The sequence below is a fragment of the Chionomys nivalis genome, chromosome 2, assembly GCF_950005125.1.
Source record: "Chionomys nivalis chromosome 2, mChiNiv1.1, whole genome shotgun sequence".
Taxonomy (NCBI): Eukaryota; Metazoa; Chordata; class Mammalia; order Rodentia; family Cricetidae; genus Chionomys; species Chionomys nivalis.
Window position 1 is genome coordinate 56392787 of NC_080087.1, and position 17083 is coordinate 56409869.

A 17083-nucleotide genomic window follows, 5' to 3' on the forward strand; every position below is an offset into this window, starting at 1 on the left:
GACGCGTAACTCGAGGAGGGAAGGGAGGCAGACGAGAGAAACATTTAGGGGTAACTATTACATTAGCATTCGATGGTGAGGATAAAGACGAAGGTCCACCTCGCACGCCTCATCAGCAGTTTGGCGTCTACCGGACAAAAGTGACTGAGGTTTCGGCGGAGAGATGACTGGGAAGCAGGACACAGGCTCAGGCGCACAGGCAGATTCCCGCATCTGCCCGTCCCTTTCCGGATTCCCCAGCAAACTCCGCCCCGGGGCGGGGCTATGCGGTCACGTGCACCGACGGCCGAAGGTGCGCGCTTCCGGGTTGGCGATCGCGGCGTCCGCTGGAGCTTCGAGACACCGCGCAGTGGCGGTGGGGGCGGGGAAGCGGCGACGTCCCCTGCCAGCCGGGTCCCCTCTAGGTGGCCGGGTGGGCTGGTCGCGGCAGGACCCCGCTTGGCCCCGACAGGTATGTCCGCCGCCGGTGGGCTGGGTCCGGGGAGCCTTGCGCCTTGGAGCGCTCGCGGGACCCAGGCCCTGGGCCTGGAACGCAGCTCGGAGGCGCTGCTCTGCGCGGGGCTTCTTGACGCGGGCGAGATTTCACCGCAGATTTCTCTTGCGTGCATTCATTTTTATCTTTCTCATATTGGTTCCCACAGACCAAACAGCTAATCACGTGTAGGATTGAGGCAGCACAGCCCCAACTCCAACATTGTGCAGCCACACTATTTTTTGGTTTTTCGAGACAAGGTTTCTGTGTGTAGCTTTGGAGCCTGTCCTAGTACTCGCTCTGTGGACCAGGCTGGCCTCGAACTCACAGAGATCCACCCACCTCTGCCTCCCGAGTGCTGGGACTAAAGGCTGCGCCACCAACGGCTGACTGGCTGACTGTGCAGCCACACTTAAAAAGTTTTTTTTTTTTTTTAAGATTTATTTATTTATTATGTATATAGTGTTCTGCCTACATGTCAGAAAAGGACACCAGATTTCATCACAGATGGCCGTGAGCCACCATATGGTTGCTGGGAACCGAATTCAGAGCAGCCAGTGCTCTTAACCATTGAGCCATCTCTCCAACCCAGAGTTCTTTTTTTTTTTTTTTTTTTTTTTTTTTTTTTGGTTTTTCTAGACAGGGTTTCTCTGTCGCTTTGGAGCCTGTCCTGGAACTAGCTCTTGTAGACCAGGCTGGCCTCGAACTCACAGAGATCCACCTGCCTCTGCCTCCCAAGTGCTAGGATTAAAGGCGTCCACCACCACCACCCGGCTCACACTTATGAAGTTTAAATACCAAGTAAATGCAAGGGAAGGCTGTACAGATGTTTGATCCCGTTCTGTAATTTCCAGAGGAAATTCTAGACCATAAGAGGTTATGTGGATGGTTAGTGGAGAGGCATCCGGAGCCACAACAGGGTGGGAACCCAAGGCTGGGCTTCTGAGTAGACTTCAAAGGTGGTAATGATAGTGATGGTTCGTGTCAACTGAAGCACGAGCACAGCCTTGTTAGATAATATTTCCTCCTAAATAAACCTTGTTTTCTTATTTCAGATTTAATCCTCTTCAGAGTCTGGAGAAGATGGCTGAGCCTTCTGCTCAGCTTGTTGTGCACTCAGACACGCACAGTGACACTGTCCTGGCTAGCCTCGAGGACCAGAGGAAGAGAGGCTTTCTTTGTGATATTACTCTAATCGTGGAGAATGTGCATTTCCGAGCCCACAAAGCCTTACTCGCTGCCAGTAGCGAGTATTTCTCGATGATGTTTGCGGAAGAGGGCGAGATTGGCCAGTCTATCTATATGTTGGAAGGCATGGTTGCAGACACCTTTGGTATTCTGCTGGAATTTATCTACACAGGCTATCTACATGCCAGTGAGAAAACTACAGAACAGATCCTGGCCACTGCTCAGTTCTTGAAAGTCTATGATCTGATAAAGGCGTACACAGACTTCCAGACGAACCATAGCTCCCCAAAGCCGCCGACTCTGAACGGCACTGGTACCCCAGTGGTCGTTATTTCTAATAAGAAGAATGATCCTTTAAAACGGAAGCGGGGAAGACCGAGAAAAGGCAGTAGCATGCAGGAGGGGAAATCAGAACTAGCTGCAGAGGACGAGATGCAGCTCAGAGTGAACAATTCGGTTCAGAACAGACAAAACTCTGTGGCTAGAGAAGGGGGCGGTGTGGAACCGAGCGAACAGATGCCAAAAGAAAAGAACTCAGAGCCTGTGGGTGAGCCAGGGAGAGTGGAGGAGCTGCTTGCCGAAAAGGATGAGAATTGTGACCCCAAGGCTCGGGATGGACAGGATAGCCTGAGCAGGTACAGCAAGCGGAGGATTCGGAGGTCTGTCAAGCTTAAAGACTACAAACTCATTGGAGATGAAGATGACCAGGCTTCCGCCAAGAGGCTGTCTGGAAGAAAAAAGCGTGCCGGTGGTCCTGAGGCCCGCTGTCAAGACTGTGGCAAAGTCTTTAAGTATAATCACTTTTTAGCCATCCACCAAAGACGCCACACTGGTAACTACACTTTCCAAACTTAGTACACCTCATTGGGAAATTGGGGATGTCATGACAGTATTTCTGCATGACAGGCACTGCGGTAAAGCCTTCTGAGCTGCTCCTGTGTTAGTTCTCAGTAGTCTCACAGTAGGTGACGCCCGCACTGTACAGATGAGGAGAGGGTCTGGAGCAGACTCAGCCATGCCACGATGACCCAGCAAGCCTGATCCAGAGCAGAGCTGTTTTGTTTACTTACCAAGCTATCCAGCTCCTCCTGCCCTTTGATTTGTTAGTGTTCCCCATCTTTGCAGAAGCCTTCTCTTGTCGTTCTGTAGACATCTTTATAGTTCAGCCATCTTGTGAAGATTTTCCTCCTTTTGGGTGCCTCTGACTCAGCATTGGCATTAGTCCCCTTGTCATTGAAATGTCCTCTCCATATGACCAATATGGCAGTCACTAACAACATAGAGACCTTTTCCCTCTCTTACAGTCCCAGGGATGGAACCCAGGGTTTAGGTGCCTGCAAGCAAGCGTTTTACAGCTAAGCTGTATCCCAGCCCTACACAGAAGTTTTACCGCTTGAATTTAGATAGCAGGACTGAGAAACTGAATTTTAATTTTGTTTCATAACCATGTACGTCTGATGGCCACCGTATTGGACAACGTATCTCTAACAGAAATATTCAAGCATTTTCTTGAGCTGTTTAATTGCCCTGTTTCAGGTCAGGTTGTAATTGTCGCTCGTAAGCCTCCGTATAGGAGCTAGTGTTTAGTTTTGCTGTCACGTGACCTAGCCGCACCTGCTGCTGTGTTTCTGAGCCTGCTTATTAGAACCACCTAGATCCTCTGCAGCTGTGCCCCACACCCAGGCTTCTGGGATTAGCCATGTTTGTGTTTCCCAGAGAAGTCGCTCAGTCACCAGAGTGACTACTCATGTCACTCCCCAACACCACAGAAACTGGGCTTGTATGATCCCCACACTCCAGAAGTGGAGACAGGAGGATCTCAAGTTCAGGAGCATACTTGCCTGCAAAGCAAGCCAGGGATATGTGAGAGGCTCTCTTGATAAAGAAAACCCCTCAGATTCTGTATGGTGAGAACCTGAATTAGGGCACTACGAACAGAACAAAATCCCGACTATGTGTTGAACTGTGCTGGGTTCTATTTTAGTCTCTAATGGGCTCTGTAACTAATGGATGCAAATACTAGATTGTTTATCCAAATTGTGCATAATTTAAAGTTTTTCATTGTTCAGTAAAACAGCATGTAGAATCTTTCCTTTATTCCCCTGGGCCTGAAATTTTGCATTCAGCCTGTGTGCATGTTTTCTCCTTTTGCTTTTATTTATCACACATTGTTTTGTCCCCAGTGTTTCTTTTCCAGTCCAGAACTCCTGCTGTCTTAATTTCCTAGACACGACTTGTAATTTCCTTATTTTTCACCTGTACTTTCCATCTTTGCTTTAGTTTCTGAGAGATTGCCACTGTACTTGTAAGCTTCTAGGTTTGCTATTTCTACATTTTTGTTTGGTTTTTAGGAACTTAAATTTTTCTTTTCAGTTCTAGATCCCCAAGCCAGGGCCTTGTACTTCCTTGGACAGTTGCTCTACACCTAAACTAAATCCCCCAGCCCCAGTAAATTGTTGTGTTGGTTTGAGACATGATCTCATTACGTAGTCTAGCTGGCCTTGAAATCCTGATCTTCCTGCCTCAGTTTCCCAATGCTGGTGTTACAGATACGAGCTGCTGTGCCCAGTATCCCTGATACCTTCTGTGCATTGCTGGTTTCCGTATCTGCTGTGGAGTCTGTCTTCACGCAGAGGCTTCCCTTGACTGTAGTATAAGGATCGGTTTTTATTTTATGTGTATGAGGGTTTGCCTACATGTATGTGTGTATGTGCACCATGTGAATGTCTAGTACCCTGGGAGATCAGAAGAGAATGTCAGTCAGATTCCCTGGAGTTTTAGGTGGTTGGGTGTCACTCTGTGGGTGCTGGGAACCCAACTAGGGTCCTCTGTAAGAGCAGAGCCACTTTTCCAACCCCAAATGCAGTGATTTTTTTTTTAACCTCTAATAATATGCAGGTCACTTCTATGAATATGAAGTCTGGGTTTTAAAAATTAGGTTGCATCTCATGGTTTCTACCTGTTGGTTTTGATTTCATCTATTCCACTTTCTAGACCTTTATTACTGATAGCTCACCTATCCACTGGACTTTGGGTGTTTGCCCTAAATATTTAGAATTATGAATGATTCTGTATTACATATTTTAATTTGGGAGGAAGAGAAGAGTGCATGGGTTCTATTTATACCATGCTTCTTGGCTTTGATCGCAGGGGAACGGCCGTTCAAATGTAGTGAGTGTGGAAAGGGCTTTGCCCAGAAGCACTCCTTGCAGGTCCACAGCAGGATGCATACGGGGGAGCGGCCATACACCTGCACCGTGTGCAGCAAGGCGCTGACCACCAAGCACTCACTGCTGGAGCACATGAGCCTGCACTCAGGTAATGGGACTTGCACTAGAAGGCCCCCAGCCTCCCAGGTTCCTATTTCCTGGGGTGGCATTTCTAGCATCTGAATGGTGTTTTTGCAGCCTGGTGTCATTTCCAACACAGTGCCATTGAAAGACAGGATTGTGCATGTGTTGATGTGCTGTTCTGAACGACACCAGCCTTCAGCTAGAACTTGTTAACTGGCCACTGCGGTGCAATGTATATTTAAATGTGTTTTACTTAAACACTAGAATTTAGAATTCTCTATGTGAGAACCACTTGTAGCCTGCAGTTCTACCCCAGGCTTCACTTCCCCCTATGGCTTTGCATAGTTTTGCACACCTTGGAAAGGCTGCTTCTGGATACGTAGACAAGATGCTCACATCACTTGTAGAAAATGGGAACCTGAGCACTGTGTTATTGAACTTCTTCATGGGCATTCTAATTCTCTGCAGTTTTGTCATGGTTTAAGTGTTTTTTTTTTATTCTTTAACTGGCAGGGCAGAAGTCTTTTACCTGTGATCAGTGTGGAAAATATTTCAGCCAGAAAAGACAGCTAAAGAGTCATTACCGAGTCCATACAGGTACGATACCAATAAGGTGAGAAAAGTTTTACATCGCTGGGGAAGAAGTGCAGATACAACGTTATTTGTGAAACAGTAGATTCATCTTACAGGATGAATGAAAGAACTGGAAAAACAGTCGGGCTAGGAATGCAGCTCGTTTAGTAGAGAACTTGCCTAGGGTTCCATCCTCAGTGTCATATAAAACTAGGCGTGCAAGCACACATCTGTTATCCTAGCACTTGAGATATGGAGGCAAGAGGGTCAGAAGTTCAGAATCACCCTCAGGTATGTAGTGAGTTTAAGGCCTGACTGGGATACCTGAAACTAGCTTTAAAAAAAAGAAAGAAAGGAAAGAAAAGAAAAGTCAGGGGTTGTAGTGTTATTCTCCACTACTGTAAGACTCATTTTAATGTTTGCACCATAATTTTGGAACCATACATAGAACCACCACAGAACTGCTGTATCCAAAGTGCTGCTTGCTCAAGAGGCTTCAGGTAGTTGGCTGTTGTAGTGGCATCTAGAAGGGATGTCTCACCCATGGCTTCTGATTGCTAAAGGCCCTGTTCTTCCTACCAGCTGGTAAGGGATGAGACAGGGGTGGGCATCACTCAAGCTCAGCTGACCAGTCCCTCTGGTGTTTGAGGAGAAGGGTATTCAGAAGGGTGAGGGGGACTCTTGCTGAGTGGGATGCATTGGGGTAATAAAGTTTATTGTTGTTGGAAAGTGCCATATTTACAGTGATTATTTTTCAGGGAAGCGCTTTAACAGAAATCACTGAAGAAATGCAGGGAGAGCATGCATGCACTGACACTTTTTTTATCGTTGCGGCAAGGCCACTCACTACCAGAATGCAGCCACTGCCGTCGAAAATTCATGGATGTGTCTCAGCTAAAGAAGCATCTGCGAACGCACACAGGTAACCCGCCTCTCTTTCAAGCCTCCCTGCTGCACGTGGTGTCCTCCGCCTGTGCTTGGTATGCTTATTGCCTGTGCGGTGCATCGTAAGTTTTATTTAAAAGTCCAAAGTGAAGGCAAAGTGCTGTAAGCCAGCACAAAATGCTGTGGCCACTGTTGTGTGGGGACATCAATCCCACTGTGAGTCAGCAGAAAATGGAGCTTACCTGACGAACGCTGTTCACGTGTGAGAATTCACGTCATTCCACAGTGTCGGTCTCGGTCTGGCTCTATGTCACTGTCCCTTCAACACTGAAGGGGAGAGCAATAAATTGTTTAGAGAAGAAAGCATACACCAGACACGAAGGTAGACACAGAGTTCCTCTCTCTGTCTTCTGGAGCCAGTGCTCAGCTATGAAATTGCTGCCTCCCAAAGAGGCAGGAATGAGAAGGCAGCATTGTTGGGGCAGGTAGGGGTTTTTTTGTTTTGTTTTTTCCATTTTAAGTTCAGAGGAGTAAAACTGTTCATCTTGGACATTTTGGAAGGGTTAAAAATAAGCCTATTGGATTTTTCCAAGAAACAGTTTCTATTAAGGTAGATTATTTAATGATTCTGTCAAGTTGTCTGCTAATATTGTATAGGCAGACCTCTGAGATCTGGCCAGCCTGGTCTATGGAGTGAGTTCCAGGATAGCCAGGGCCATACAGAGAAACCCTGGCTCAAAAGACAAAAACAAACACACACAAGAATTGTTTAGCTTTTGGCACTTCGATTTTTTTAATGCAGGTTGGTAATTTCCTGACTTAAAGAAAACCTAAGTTATTATTATCCAAGTGCCTGGGACCAGAAACTCCCAAAACCCCAAAATGTTCCAAATCCCAAACTGTTTAAGTGCCAATGTGATGCCCAGTGGAAAGTGCCACACCTGTCCTCATGGGACAGAGCATAATCAAAATTTAGGTACACCAGAAATACTGTCTAAATTCTCACCAGGCTATGTGGAGGAAGTTTATATAAAACATGATCAATTTTGTGTGTAGATTTGATCTCATCTCTAAAATGTGTGTATATGTGTGTGAAAGAGAGAAAAAGACAGGGCGAGAGAACAAGAAAGAAAATTTTCTAAAATCTGAAAAAAAATCTGTGTTATTTCTGATTCCCAGCAATTTTGAGATTTATTTGTTTTTATTTTACGTGTAAGTGTGGTTTGCCTGCATTTATGTGTGTGCCACATGCACGCAGTACTCCTAGAGACCAGAAGTTGTTGGCTCCTTTGAAAGAACAGTCACTGTTTTTACTCACTGAGCAATCTCTCTAGACCCCTGAGCACATAGGAAATTGTCTTAAAAGGGGTGACTTTTATGAAACTTACTCTGTACATTCTTAATTTTTTACGGTATGTGTATGTGTCCATCCATGTGCACACAGGTGCCACAACATGCATGTGAAAGTCAGGACGACTTGTTGGAGTCTTGGGTATCTCTCAGACTTGGTGTTGGTGTGGTCACCTGCCAAGCATCTCGGTGGCTCCTTGGCTTCCATAGGCTTTCTCACCAGTAGGGCTGTGGAATGTAATGCAGTCATTCACTGCATGTTTACTGACCATTTGCTGAGTACCAGGCTCTGCCTTAAGCCAACGGACAGATAAAGAGATGTCCAAGTCCCTGCTGGTGTGACATCAGCGTTTGAGAAGGGAGGCCCAGACAACAGACAGGGAGCATGTCCATGGTGCATGGAAATTAGATATGGTGCGGGAAAGCAAGTGTGGGAAGAGGTGCTTCTCTCTGGATGGGGCTGTCCTGGAAGGTTTCAGGGATGGGAGCCGCTTGAGTGGAAACCACAGTGTGCTGTGGGGAGACAGCAGTACAAAGCCCTCAGCCAGGGTGCTAGGAGAAGGATGCTTGGGTAGACCACAGGGACAACAGGGCCATGTAGCACAGTTTATTTGTTTATAGCTGCACACTTCAAACATTTGTGAAGCTTTAAAACAAACAAACTGGGTAATGGTGGCACACAACTTCAATCCCAGCACTCGGGAGGCAGAGGCAGACAGATCTCTGTGAGTTCGAGGCCAGCCTGGTCTACAGAGCAAGTTCCAGGACAGGCTCCAAAGCTACAGCAAAACCTTGTCTCGAACCCCCACCCCCCAAAAAAGGAGATGGTCTTTCCCTCATAATGAACCATCTCAGGAGACTGTGTAGTCTATGTGGTGAGTTTGTTATTAAAATGCAAAAAAAAATTAGATATTGGTCCCTGTTGGGGAGAATAAGCCAAACCCTTCAGAACATCAGGGTTCTTCAAGAACAGGGTCTTCGTACAGCACATCTGTTTCTAGCCCTCAGCTCAGTGGCCACATCGGCAGCTCATTCCCTACCCTGAACTAGGATGTAAAGCAGGTGTTTGCCAGCATAGCCATGCTTGGTTTAAGAACCTAGACCCTCACTTGTTTCTCAGACCACAAGTGCACACTCTCTCCAGGTGAGATGCCATGCACCAGACACCAGAGAAACCAAAGACACATAATATCTCTGTTCCCCAGGAGGATACCGAAGGCCACTTGTCCAGTGGGCAGGCGGCGCTGCTGTGAGTGGTGCCGCTAAGAGAAGGATCTGGCTCATGATCTCACAGTCGGATATTTTCCCTGACCTGGAGCAGGTCAGGCTTGTGGGACATAGTCAATCCAGGAAAACTCATACAATTGATAAGGGGCCACTTGTTTGTTGTGGGTTTTCTTCTTTTGAAAGGGTCTTGCTACGCGGCTCAGCTTGGCCTAAGAACTCCGTCCTCGTGTGTCAGCATGAGTGCTGGGACTGTAGGTGTGCTCTACCACCATGGACTGTGGTTTTCTCCTGTCCTTAAGGTGGGAACGTTGCTCAATGTGCCTGTATGCAGCCATCCTTGTGAGTAGCTTCTGCTGTACAGAGTGCTTCCACCTCTCCAGCAGCTCTGTCCCTTAGATTGTGTTAGATTAACACTGGTCCTACGTGTGGGCTCCCATGCTCATGTGGCTGTCCTGCCCAGTCACATGACAAAGTTCATGATGTCACAGTTTCAGTCACAACCTCATTCTGTGGGTTAGGTATGAAGCTGCCAAAGTTTCTCTGCCTGTGTTGAGATGAGTCCATCTTGCTTGTTACAGTTTTCCTGGGATCTGAGGCCACTCAGGACCTCATGCCCTTGCAGAGTCTGTGTATATCTGTTAATAATCTCAGTGCAGTGTGATGAACCCAGAAGGGAGGGCGAATTTTGCTCCCCAGAGTGGAGCCCTTGATCAGGAAGGTAGAGCAGATGCTGGGTGACTCAGAGAGCATGTAGGTGTGCCGCCAGTCGGATGGACGTGAGGCTGTAAAAGCCCAGTGGTTTGCAGAGAACCAGTGTGGTGAGGCTCCAGACAGTGAGGCAGACCACTGACGCAGCAGGGCCATGAACAGGGAGAGGGCTGTTCTTTAATGTGTCTTGAGAGGGCTTGAGCAGCCTTGGAGGGTGGGCAGAGAAAGGGAGGGCCTGGGATAGGTGATTGGAAGACTGAGAGGAAGGCCTTCAGGTCAGGAGGGCGGTGAAGAGACTGGGAGCGCATTAATCTAGGACAGAGTCGTCACTGCTGACATGACAAACTGTTAATAGCCCAGATTTTAAAAAGTTGGAAACCAGGCAGAAGTCGTGGCCCCTCTGGGACTGAGTCAGCTCTGCCTGCATCTTCCTGAGTCATCCTCCTGTCTCTGGCCTCAACTTTGATTGTTACTGTCTGAGCTTCATGTTACAGACTTCCTTCCGGTCTCTGCTGCTCAAGCCCTCGTGTCTCCGCCTTTAACCTCTGTCCCATCTGTCTTCTGCATCTCATGGCCCCAACCACAATACCTCGTGCATAGTCTAGCAGGAAATCCTCCCTCTAGTCCACTTACTGGCACACTCTGAACACATCATCTGTCTACTTAAATCTCTGTCTGGGATTTTGGCTCGTCTTTGAGCCCACCACTCCTCAGTGAATCCTTGTGCCCCTAGCATTCTGGTTGTACTTACGCCAGTGCCCTGTCAGGCCCTTCTAATCTGTCCCGGCATCCTGTCTGCACTCAGTGCTGTGGATTTCAGTCGTTATTGGAGCACACTCCATTTTTCCTACCCTCTCAGTAGACTGTACACCCTTCCTGATGCTGTGATCGTCTGTTTGGCTACTGTCTTTCCTAGCTGCAACTTTGCTGGAGGTCTCTCAGTGTTTCTGAACGAAATAAAAGAGAGGAGTGGCCCCGGGTTGAAGAGAGAGTTCACATAGAACAGATTTGAAGCCAGGGGTGAGAGATTCCGTCACCATGGCTTGAGTGTCCTACAGACCAGCGTTGGAATCCTAATGGCTGACGAAAAGCGTTAAAACATCAGATGCCCCGTTAGTGGGGCAGTGGGGCACTGAGAAGGATGAGTTTAGTCCTTTCCCTTCCCCTCCAATGCCCTTTCTTCTCCACCTTCTGCCCTGGAGGTACAACAAGAAGGCCCTAGCCAGGTGTAGATTCCTGAACTCTGAACTTCCCACTCTGCTGAACCGGAGCTGTGCACAGTGATGAATGCCTTTGATCTTAGTACTCAGAAGACAGGCACATGGACCTCTGTGATTTGAGGCCAGTCAGAGCTACACAATGAGACTGTGTGAAAAATACTGCCGACTCTGTGTATTTGAAGCCCAAGTGGAACAGGTACAGTCTACATGAGAGGTGGGAACTGACTGAGGTCTGAGTAGCCGCAGTTCTGATTAGAAAGCCGCCTGCCTGTAACCTTTGCGTGATGAAGGCAACCATGTGCACACGCTGATCGTCCAGCTTGTCTTGTGTGTGGGTGCTGTGCTGGGTGGAGCTCAGAGACAAGTCTAGTCTGAAAGAGCAACTCTCCTCTGCTTTCTGTAGTGAGGCCAGGTCTTGCTGTTGGCTTTTCCAAAACTCCTCTCACCTCTATTAGGATCCCTTCCTTCACTTGGCTTCTGGGGGAGCTGAGAGCCCATTGTCACATGTATGGTGTGCAGACTAACACTGAAAAACACTTGTTGCTCCTAACAAGTGAAATCTGAGTACTTGCACATTTTATGTGAGCCGTAGACCACCGTGGGAAAGTCATTCATTTGCCAGGGTTTCTGGAATAGTAGAGTGTGTGTGTGTGTGTGTGTGTGTAGATCTGTGACCTGTTGGAGGGTGAAGCCTTGCCTGCTGTCTCCTGATATGGACACTGGAGCAATTGCTGCTACTGTGACATGTTCTGTCAGTGTGGAAAGGCCCACACTGTTTACCATGTTGACAGTGTAGAACCAGGAAGTAAGAGACCCTTTTCAAGACTGCTGTGATCCTGGTGGCTGGAGAGATGGCTCAGAGGAATAGAGCACTGGCTGCTCTTCCAGAGGTCCTGAGTTCAATTCCCAGCAACCACATGGTGGCTCACAACCATCTGTAATAAGATCTGGTGTCCTCTTCTGTACTGCAGGATACATGAAGGAAGAAACCTATGTACATAATAAATAAAATCTTTTTTTTTTTTTAAAAAAAGACTGCTGTGATCCACGAAGGAGGAAGTGAGAAATAGTCAGATTCTAGGCATATTTGGAAGGTAGATATAGATGTGAGCAGTGTGCCCTGGTGCACAGAGGTCCCTTCGAAGGTCCTGGGCCACCTTGCCCAGAGGTTCTGCAGAGGTGCAAGAGTCAGTGTCAGACTCGGGAGAAAATGCAGGCTCTTTTGTCACCCACATATGAAGAGCTACTCCATCGTCATGGGAAGGAACCACGTCTCCCCTGCATCCTCGCATCTCTTGGCACCGCCCAGATGTGCTTCCTGCGCTCGAACAGAGTGGCCTTTGTTCCTCCCATTGGGAAAGTAAAACGCCTGAGTTCTTATTTTGTTCTTCTTTTTTTTTTTTTCCCCCTTCCAAGAAAGGGTTTCTCTGTGTAGCCCTGGCTGTCTGTCCTGGAACGCTCTCTGTATACCAGGCTGGCCTTGAACTCACAAAGATCCTCCTACCTCTGGGTGCTGGAATCAGAGGTATGTGCCGCCACCACCTGGCCAAGGTTGTTATTTTTCAATGTCGGGTGTGAATTAATACACGCTTTTCTCTGTTTTCCTTTTTCTAGGCGAGAAGCCATTTACCTGTGAAATCTGTGGGAAATCTTTCACGGCAAAGAGCTCCCTCCAGACCCACATCAGAATCCACCGGTAAGCTTGTTTGGGGCTGGGTGACATGGGACATACCTCTCTAGCCCTGCATACACGTGGGACTGTAAGTGTATGCCACCACACCTGGCTTTTTTGTCATTTAGCGGCCTCACTGAAGTCTGGTGTTCTGTGGGGGTAACCTTTGCCCTATATAAGCTTTACTTCCAGTTGTTACTCTGATAGAATTTTCTATGTGGTTTATTATCTTATTTTTTAAAACCAGCAATATTTAAATTTTAAAACCAGACAAAACCAGCAATATTGGTTCTGACCAATAAAAGCCTTCATTGTTGGCTTCATTATTTTGTTGTAGTTTTTATTTGGGGAGTGATCTGAAGCTTACATCTTCAATCAGAAGTAAACATTAAGGCCTGGGGAAGTGGCTCAGTGAATAAACTACTTTTTGCAGGAGAATGAGAATTTGTTCAGATCTCCAGCCCCATGTAAAAGCCAGAGGCTGTGCTGCATGTATGTCAGAGGGCGGAGGAAGGTAGATCCCAGGGGTTGTCTGACCACCAGGCTAGCCAGACTGGCAGGCTCTGGGTTCAGTGAAAGACCCTCAGACAGTCAGGTAGAGAGAGAGGAAGACAACCAGTGGCGACCTCTGGCCTCCACACGCATACAGAGATACACTACACACACAAGTTAAACCATTAGTGAAGTATGAAGCTTGAAATTTCAGCATATAGGAGGTAGAAGCAGGAGGGTGGCCACAAGTTCAAGGCTAGCATGGACCACAGAGTTAGACTATGACTCAAAAGGAAGAAAATAATATCTGGAGTTAAGAATGATAGAGCATGCCTACAAGCCCAGCACCTGGTAGGCCAGAAGCAAGAGGATCAACAGTTTGAGACCAAACTGGATTGCATAGGAAAATTCTATCCAAAAGAAAAGAGTTCTGTTGATAAAAATTATGGTCTTACGTATATTTCTAAAAGCTTCAAAAGTAATTAGGAGCTGTTAAAATTTTAATATTGATATTAATCATAATACATACATATCTATTTGGCCTTTAGAATCTAAAAATCAGCTGTAAAAACTAAAAGCACAATAGAACTGTTTGTATAATATGTAAATGTTTACTCTCTTACCTGAAACACATATAACAATAGTCTTATAAAAGTTCATCCCCGGGGGCTGGAGAGATGGCTCAGCGGTTAAGAGCATTGCCTGCTCTTCCAAAGGTCCTGAGTTCAATTCCCAGCAACCACATAGTGGCTCACAACCATCTGTAATGAGATCTGGTGCCCTCTTCTGGCCTTCGGGCATAAACACACACAGACAGAATATTGTATACATAATAAATAAATAAATAAATAAATAAATAAATAAATAAAGTCCATCCCCCATAGCCCAGTCCCACCTGCCACCCTACAATAAGCCCTTTTTTATTTTTGAGACTTGGGGAAGCCACATGGAAGCGGTTCACTCTAAGTCAGTCAATAGTTGGTAGGACCTGTGACTTTGGACGCTGCCTGGCCAGTGGCTCCCGTGTTGTTTTCTTTTGGTGTGAAGCGGAGCTGGCACTAATTTGAAGGGTTTGACATGGGTTTAAGCATTGGCATTCGGGAAAGGAATTCTTATAAAGAGGACAGCAAACACTCAAGATGCAGTGCTGCTGGGCCCAGCGTTCCTTTAGCTTTGATGTCTTCTGCTAAGTAACCAGGAAGTAGGAACAAGTGTTTCTGTGTTTTCTTACAGGGGAGAAAAGCCATACTCCTGCAGCATCTGTGGCAAGTCCTTCTCTGACTCCAGCGCCAAGAGGAGACACTGCATCCTACATACGGGCAAAAAGCCTTTCTCCTGCCCTGAGTGTAGCTTACAGTTTGCTCGCTTAGACAATTTGAAAGCTCACTTGAAAATTCACAGCAAAGAGAAACACACATCAGATTCTAGCAGTGTTTCTGGCAGTAATGCTGACGAGGTCCGGAACATTCTTCAGCTGCAGCCATACCAGCTCTCCACCTCGGGAGAGCAGGAGATTCAGCTGCTGGTAACTGATTCTGTGCATAACATTAACTTCATGCCAGGCCCCAGCCAGGGGGTCAGCATCGTACCTGCTGAGAGTTCTCAGAGCATGGCCACAGACCCAGCTGCTAACCTTGCCCTGCTCACACAGCAGCCTGAGCAACTACAGAGCCTGATTCTTTCAGCTCAGCAGGAGCAAACAGAGCACATTCAGAGCCTCGGCATGATTGGAAGCCAGATGGAGGCCTCCCAGCCAGAGCCAGTGCATGTCATCACACTTTCCAAGGAAACGCTGGAGCATCTACACGCCCACCAAGGGCACACAGAGGCGCTCCAGTTGGCAGCTGCTGCTTCTGATCCAGCCCAGCACCTAGAGCTGACACAGGAGCCTGATCCACCCCTACCTGCTCCACTAGGCCAGGAGCAGAGCTGACCCAAGCACATGTCTGACTGTTCCACTGGACAAGTAGTGATGGCTGGTCCTTTGGGCTACCATCTTACAGATCCTTAAAGATGTGATAGCTAACCACCGGGTTATTTATCGTGGACTCCATTGGGACAGAATCTGTGTGTTGGCATTACAGATCTATCTTATCTGTAATACCAATTCATATTTATCATTTAAATATTGATGAGGGGCTCCACAGTCATCTACTTCGTTTCTAAAGATGGGTAGTTTCTCTTGGCAGCACTGATTTAGACTTTTCTGTAAGAGTTGAATGTTCGTGGCCATAGAATGTGGTCTTCTTTAGAACAAAAAGGTATACATAGGTTGACTCTTCTGGTATGGTGGTTGGTTCCATTCTGTTATTTTTCTTAGGCAGTATACTTGCCAGTCTAAAACAAGTCAGGACTGACTGTACCCGATTACTTCAATCAGGAGATTCCCCTCCAGTAGCTTTTCTGCCCTAAGAGAGCACCCCTTGAATTTTATCTTTGTGTGGTACTGTGGGCTGATCATGTCTCACTGAGGGTAGATTCAGATTCGAAAACCACACTCATGAAACAGCAGCAAAAGAGTACTTTTCTGTTGTTTGTATTCCCAGACAGGGTTTCTCTGTGTAACAGTCCTGGCTGTCTTAGAACTCGTTTTGTAGACCAGACTCCCTCAAACTCATAAAGAACCGCCTGCCTCTGTCTCACAAGTGCTGGGATTAAAGGCATGAACCACTACCACTTGGCACAAATTGTACTTTTAAAATTTTGAGTTCAACTTTTCTGCAAAACTTGGATTTATACATTTTTTTAAAGAAGCAGGCTGTTAAATTTTTAATTAAAACGTCTCCAGAGTATGAAACTAAATCAAGATACTCATTCCAAATAAACCAAATTTTGTTAGATAATGACTTGATTTTCATGAAAAAGGATCCTTAATTACCTGAAACTAGAATGTTTATTCAGCTACACTACTGTAGCCTACTTGATCTCAAAATACTGATTTGCACATTCAATCTTAGAACTTCCTAGATGTGGAAGTGTACACTAATCTATTTTTCTTAACACTTGGTGAAATCCATCAACACACCACTTAATTTTGAGCCTCAGAGTGGAAGTAACCCTCCTGTCCCTATGATTGTGTGTCTTTCAAACCATCACAAAAAGATTAAATTATGTTTGGCTTGTTTTCAGGATCACTGCATCTATTTGAATTCTTTGACTTTTATCTCTCATAACCTGGTAGTGATGTTCGAGAAAGAGATGAGGGTCCTAATAACATTATGGGGTAGGAAGTGAGTCCAAAATCTAACAACGTGTTTTCCACAACAGTTGTTAGCTTAGCTTAGACTGCTCGTATTCACACCAAAACCCAGATGTGTTTGCATCCTGGATATGTACAGAAATAGACAATTCTTTAGGTTGGAGAGAAGATGAAAGTATTTTTGTTCCATACTTACCACGTTGTATTTTATTATCTATAATTTACAAATTGAATTACCAAAGTGGTAATTCAACTAAAGTAATATGAAATTGGACCTGAATAGAGTCAATTTTTTACAAATACTTTCTTACTTTAGTATTTTAGACTCTTGATTTAGTCACAAGCTGTGTATTCCTTGTGTGTGAGTGTGGGATGTGTGTGTCTGTGGAGGCCACGGGAGGACACTGGGTATCCTGATATCACTCTGCCTTATTTCCCTGAGATGGGAATCCGGAAGCTGGTGTCCAGCAAGCCTCAGCCATCCTCCTGCTTCTACCTTACAGCATGGGGGTTATAAGCACACATGGCCATCTCCTGGATTTGACCTGGGTGCTGGGATCCACGCTCAGGTCCTCACATTTGTACAGCAAGTGCTCTTACCCGCTGAGCATCTCTCTAGTCCCTGTTCATTCTTAGAACACAAAAGACTTTATGATCTCTTCAAAACTTCCTAATACTCATTTTCTCAAAAACTCTACTTTGTATTAAAGAAAATTAAATTTTTTCTCACCGTAGACAGCTGGGTAATTATTCAGAAGCATGGTTATGTAGCTTTTGGTTTGGTTTTGGTGTTGGATGCAGTCC

General features: G+C 46.3%; 1 protein-coding gene across 3 annotated transcripts; it reads left to right on the forward strand.

Annotated features, from left to right (window-relative positions):
• Window positions 1–311: 311 nt before the first annotated feature.
• On the forward strand, window positions 312–16801 carry Zbtb24 (zinc finger and BTB domain containing 24). 3 transcript variants are annotated; one of them, XR_009056698.1, is made up of 7 exons: window positions 312–451; window positions 1528–2492; window positions 4811–4978; window positions 5467–5566; window positions 6365–6448; window positions 12531–12612; window positions 14314–14451. XR_009056698.1 is itself a non-coding variant. In XM_057762983.1 (7 exons), exons 2-7 carry the CDS (start codon window positions 1556–1558, stop codon window positions 15011–15013), a joined length of 2055 nt encoding a protein of 684 aa, XP_057618966.1. In that variant the 5' UTR covers window positions 312–451; window positions 1528–1555; the 3' UTR covers window positions 15014–16801. The 3 variants fall into 3 exon arrangements, 1 of the variants encoding a protein (XP_057618966.1); XM_057762983.1 differs by having other exon boundaries at window positions 5467–5550; window positions 14314–16801; XR_009056699.1 differs by lacking the exon at window positions 14314–14451 and having other exon boundaries at window positions 5467–5550; window positions 6285–6448; window positions 12531–12558.
• The last annotated feature ends 282 nt before the right edge of the window (window positions 16802–17083 follow it).

Coding starts and splice junctions, on each gene's coding strand:
- Zbtb24 (XM_057762983.1), top strand. CDS start 1,556: ATGGCTGAGCCTTCTGCTCAGCTTGTTGTGCACTCAGACACGCACAGT. Junction 2,493..4,810: donor CCACCAAAGACGCCACACTG/GTAACTACACTT, acceptor CTTTGATCGCAG/GGGAACGGCCGTTCAAATGT. Junction 6,449..12,530: donor GCATCTGCGAACGCACACAG/GTAACCCGCCTC, acceptor TCCTTTTTCTAG/GCGAGAAGCCATTTACCTGT.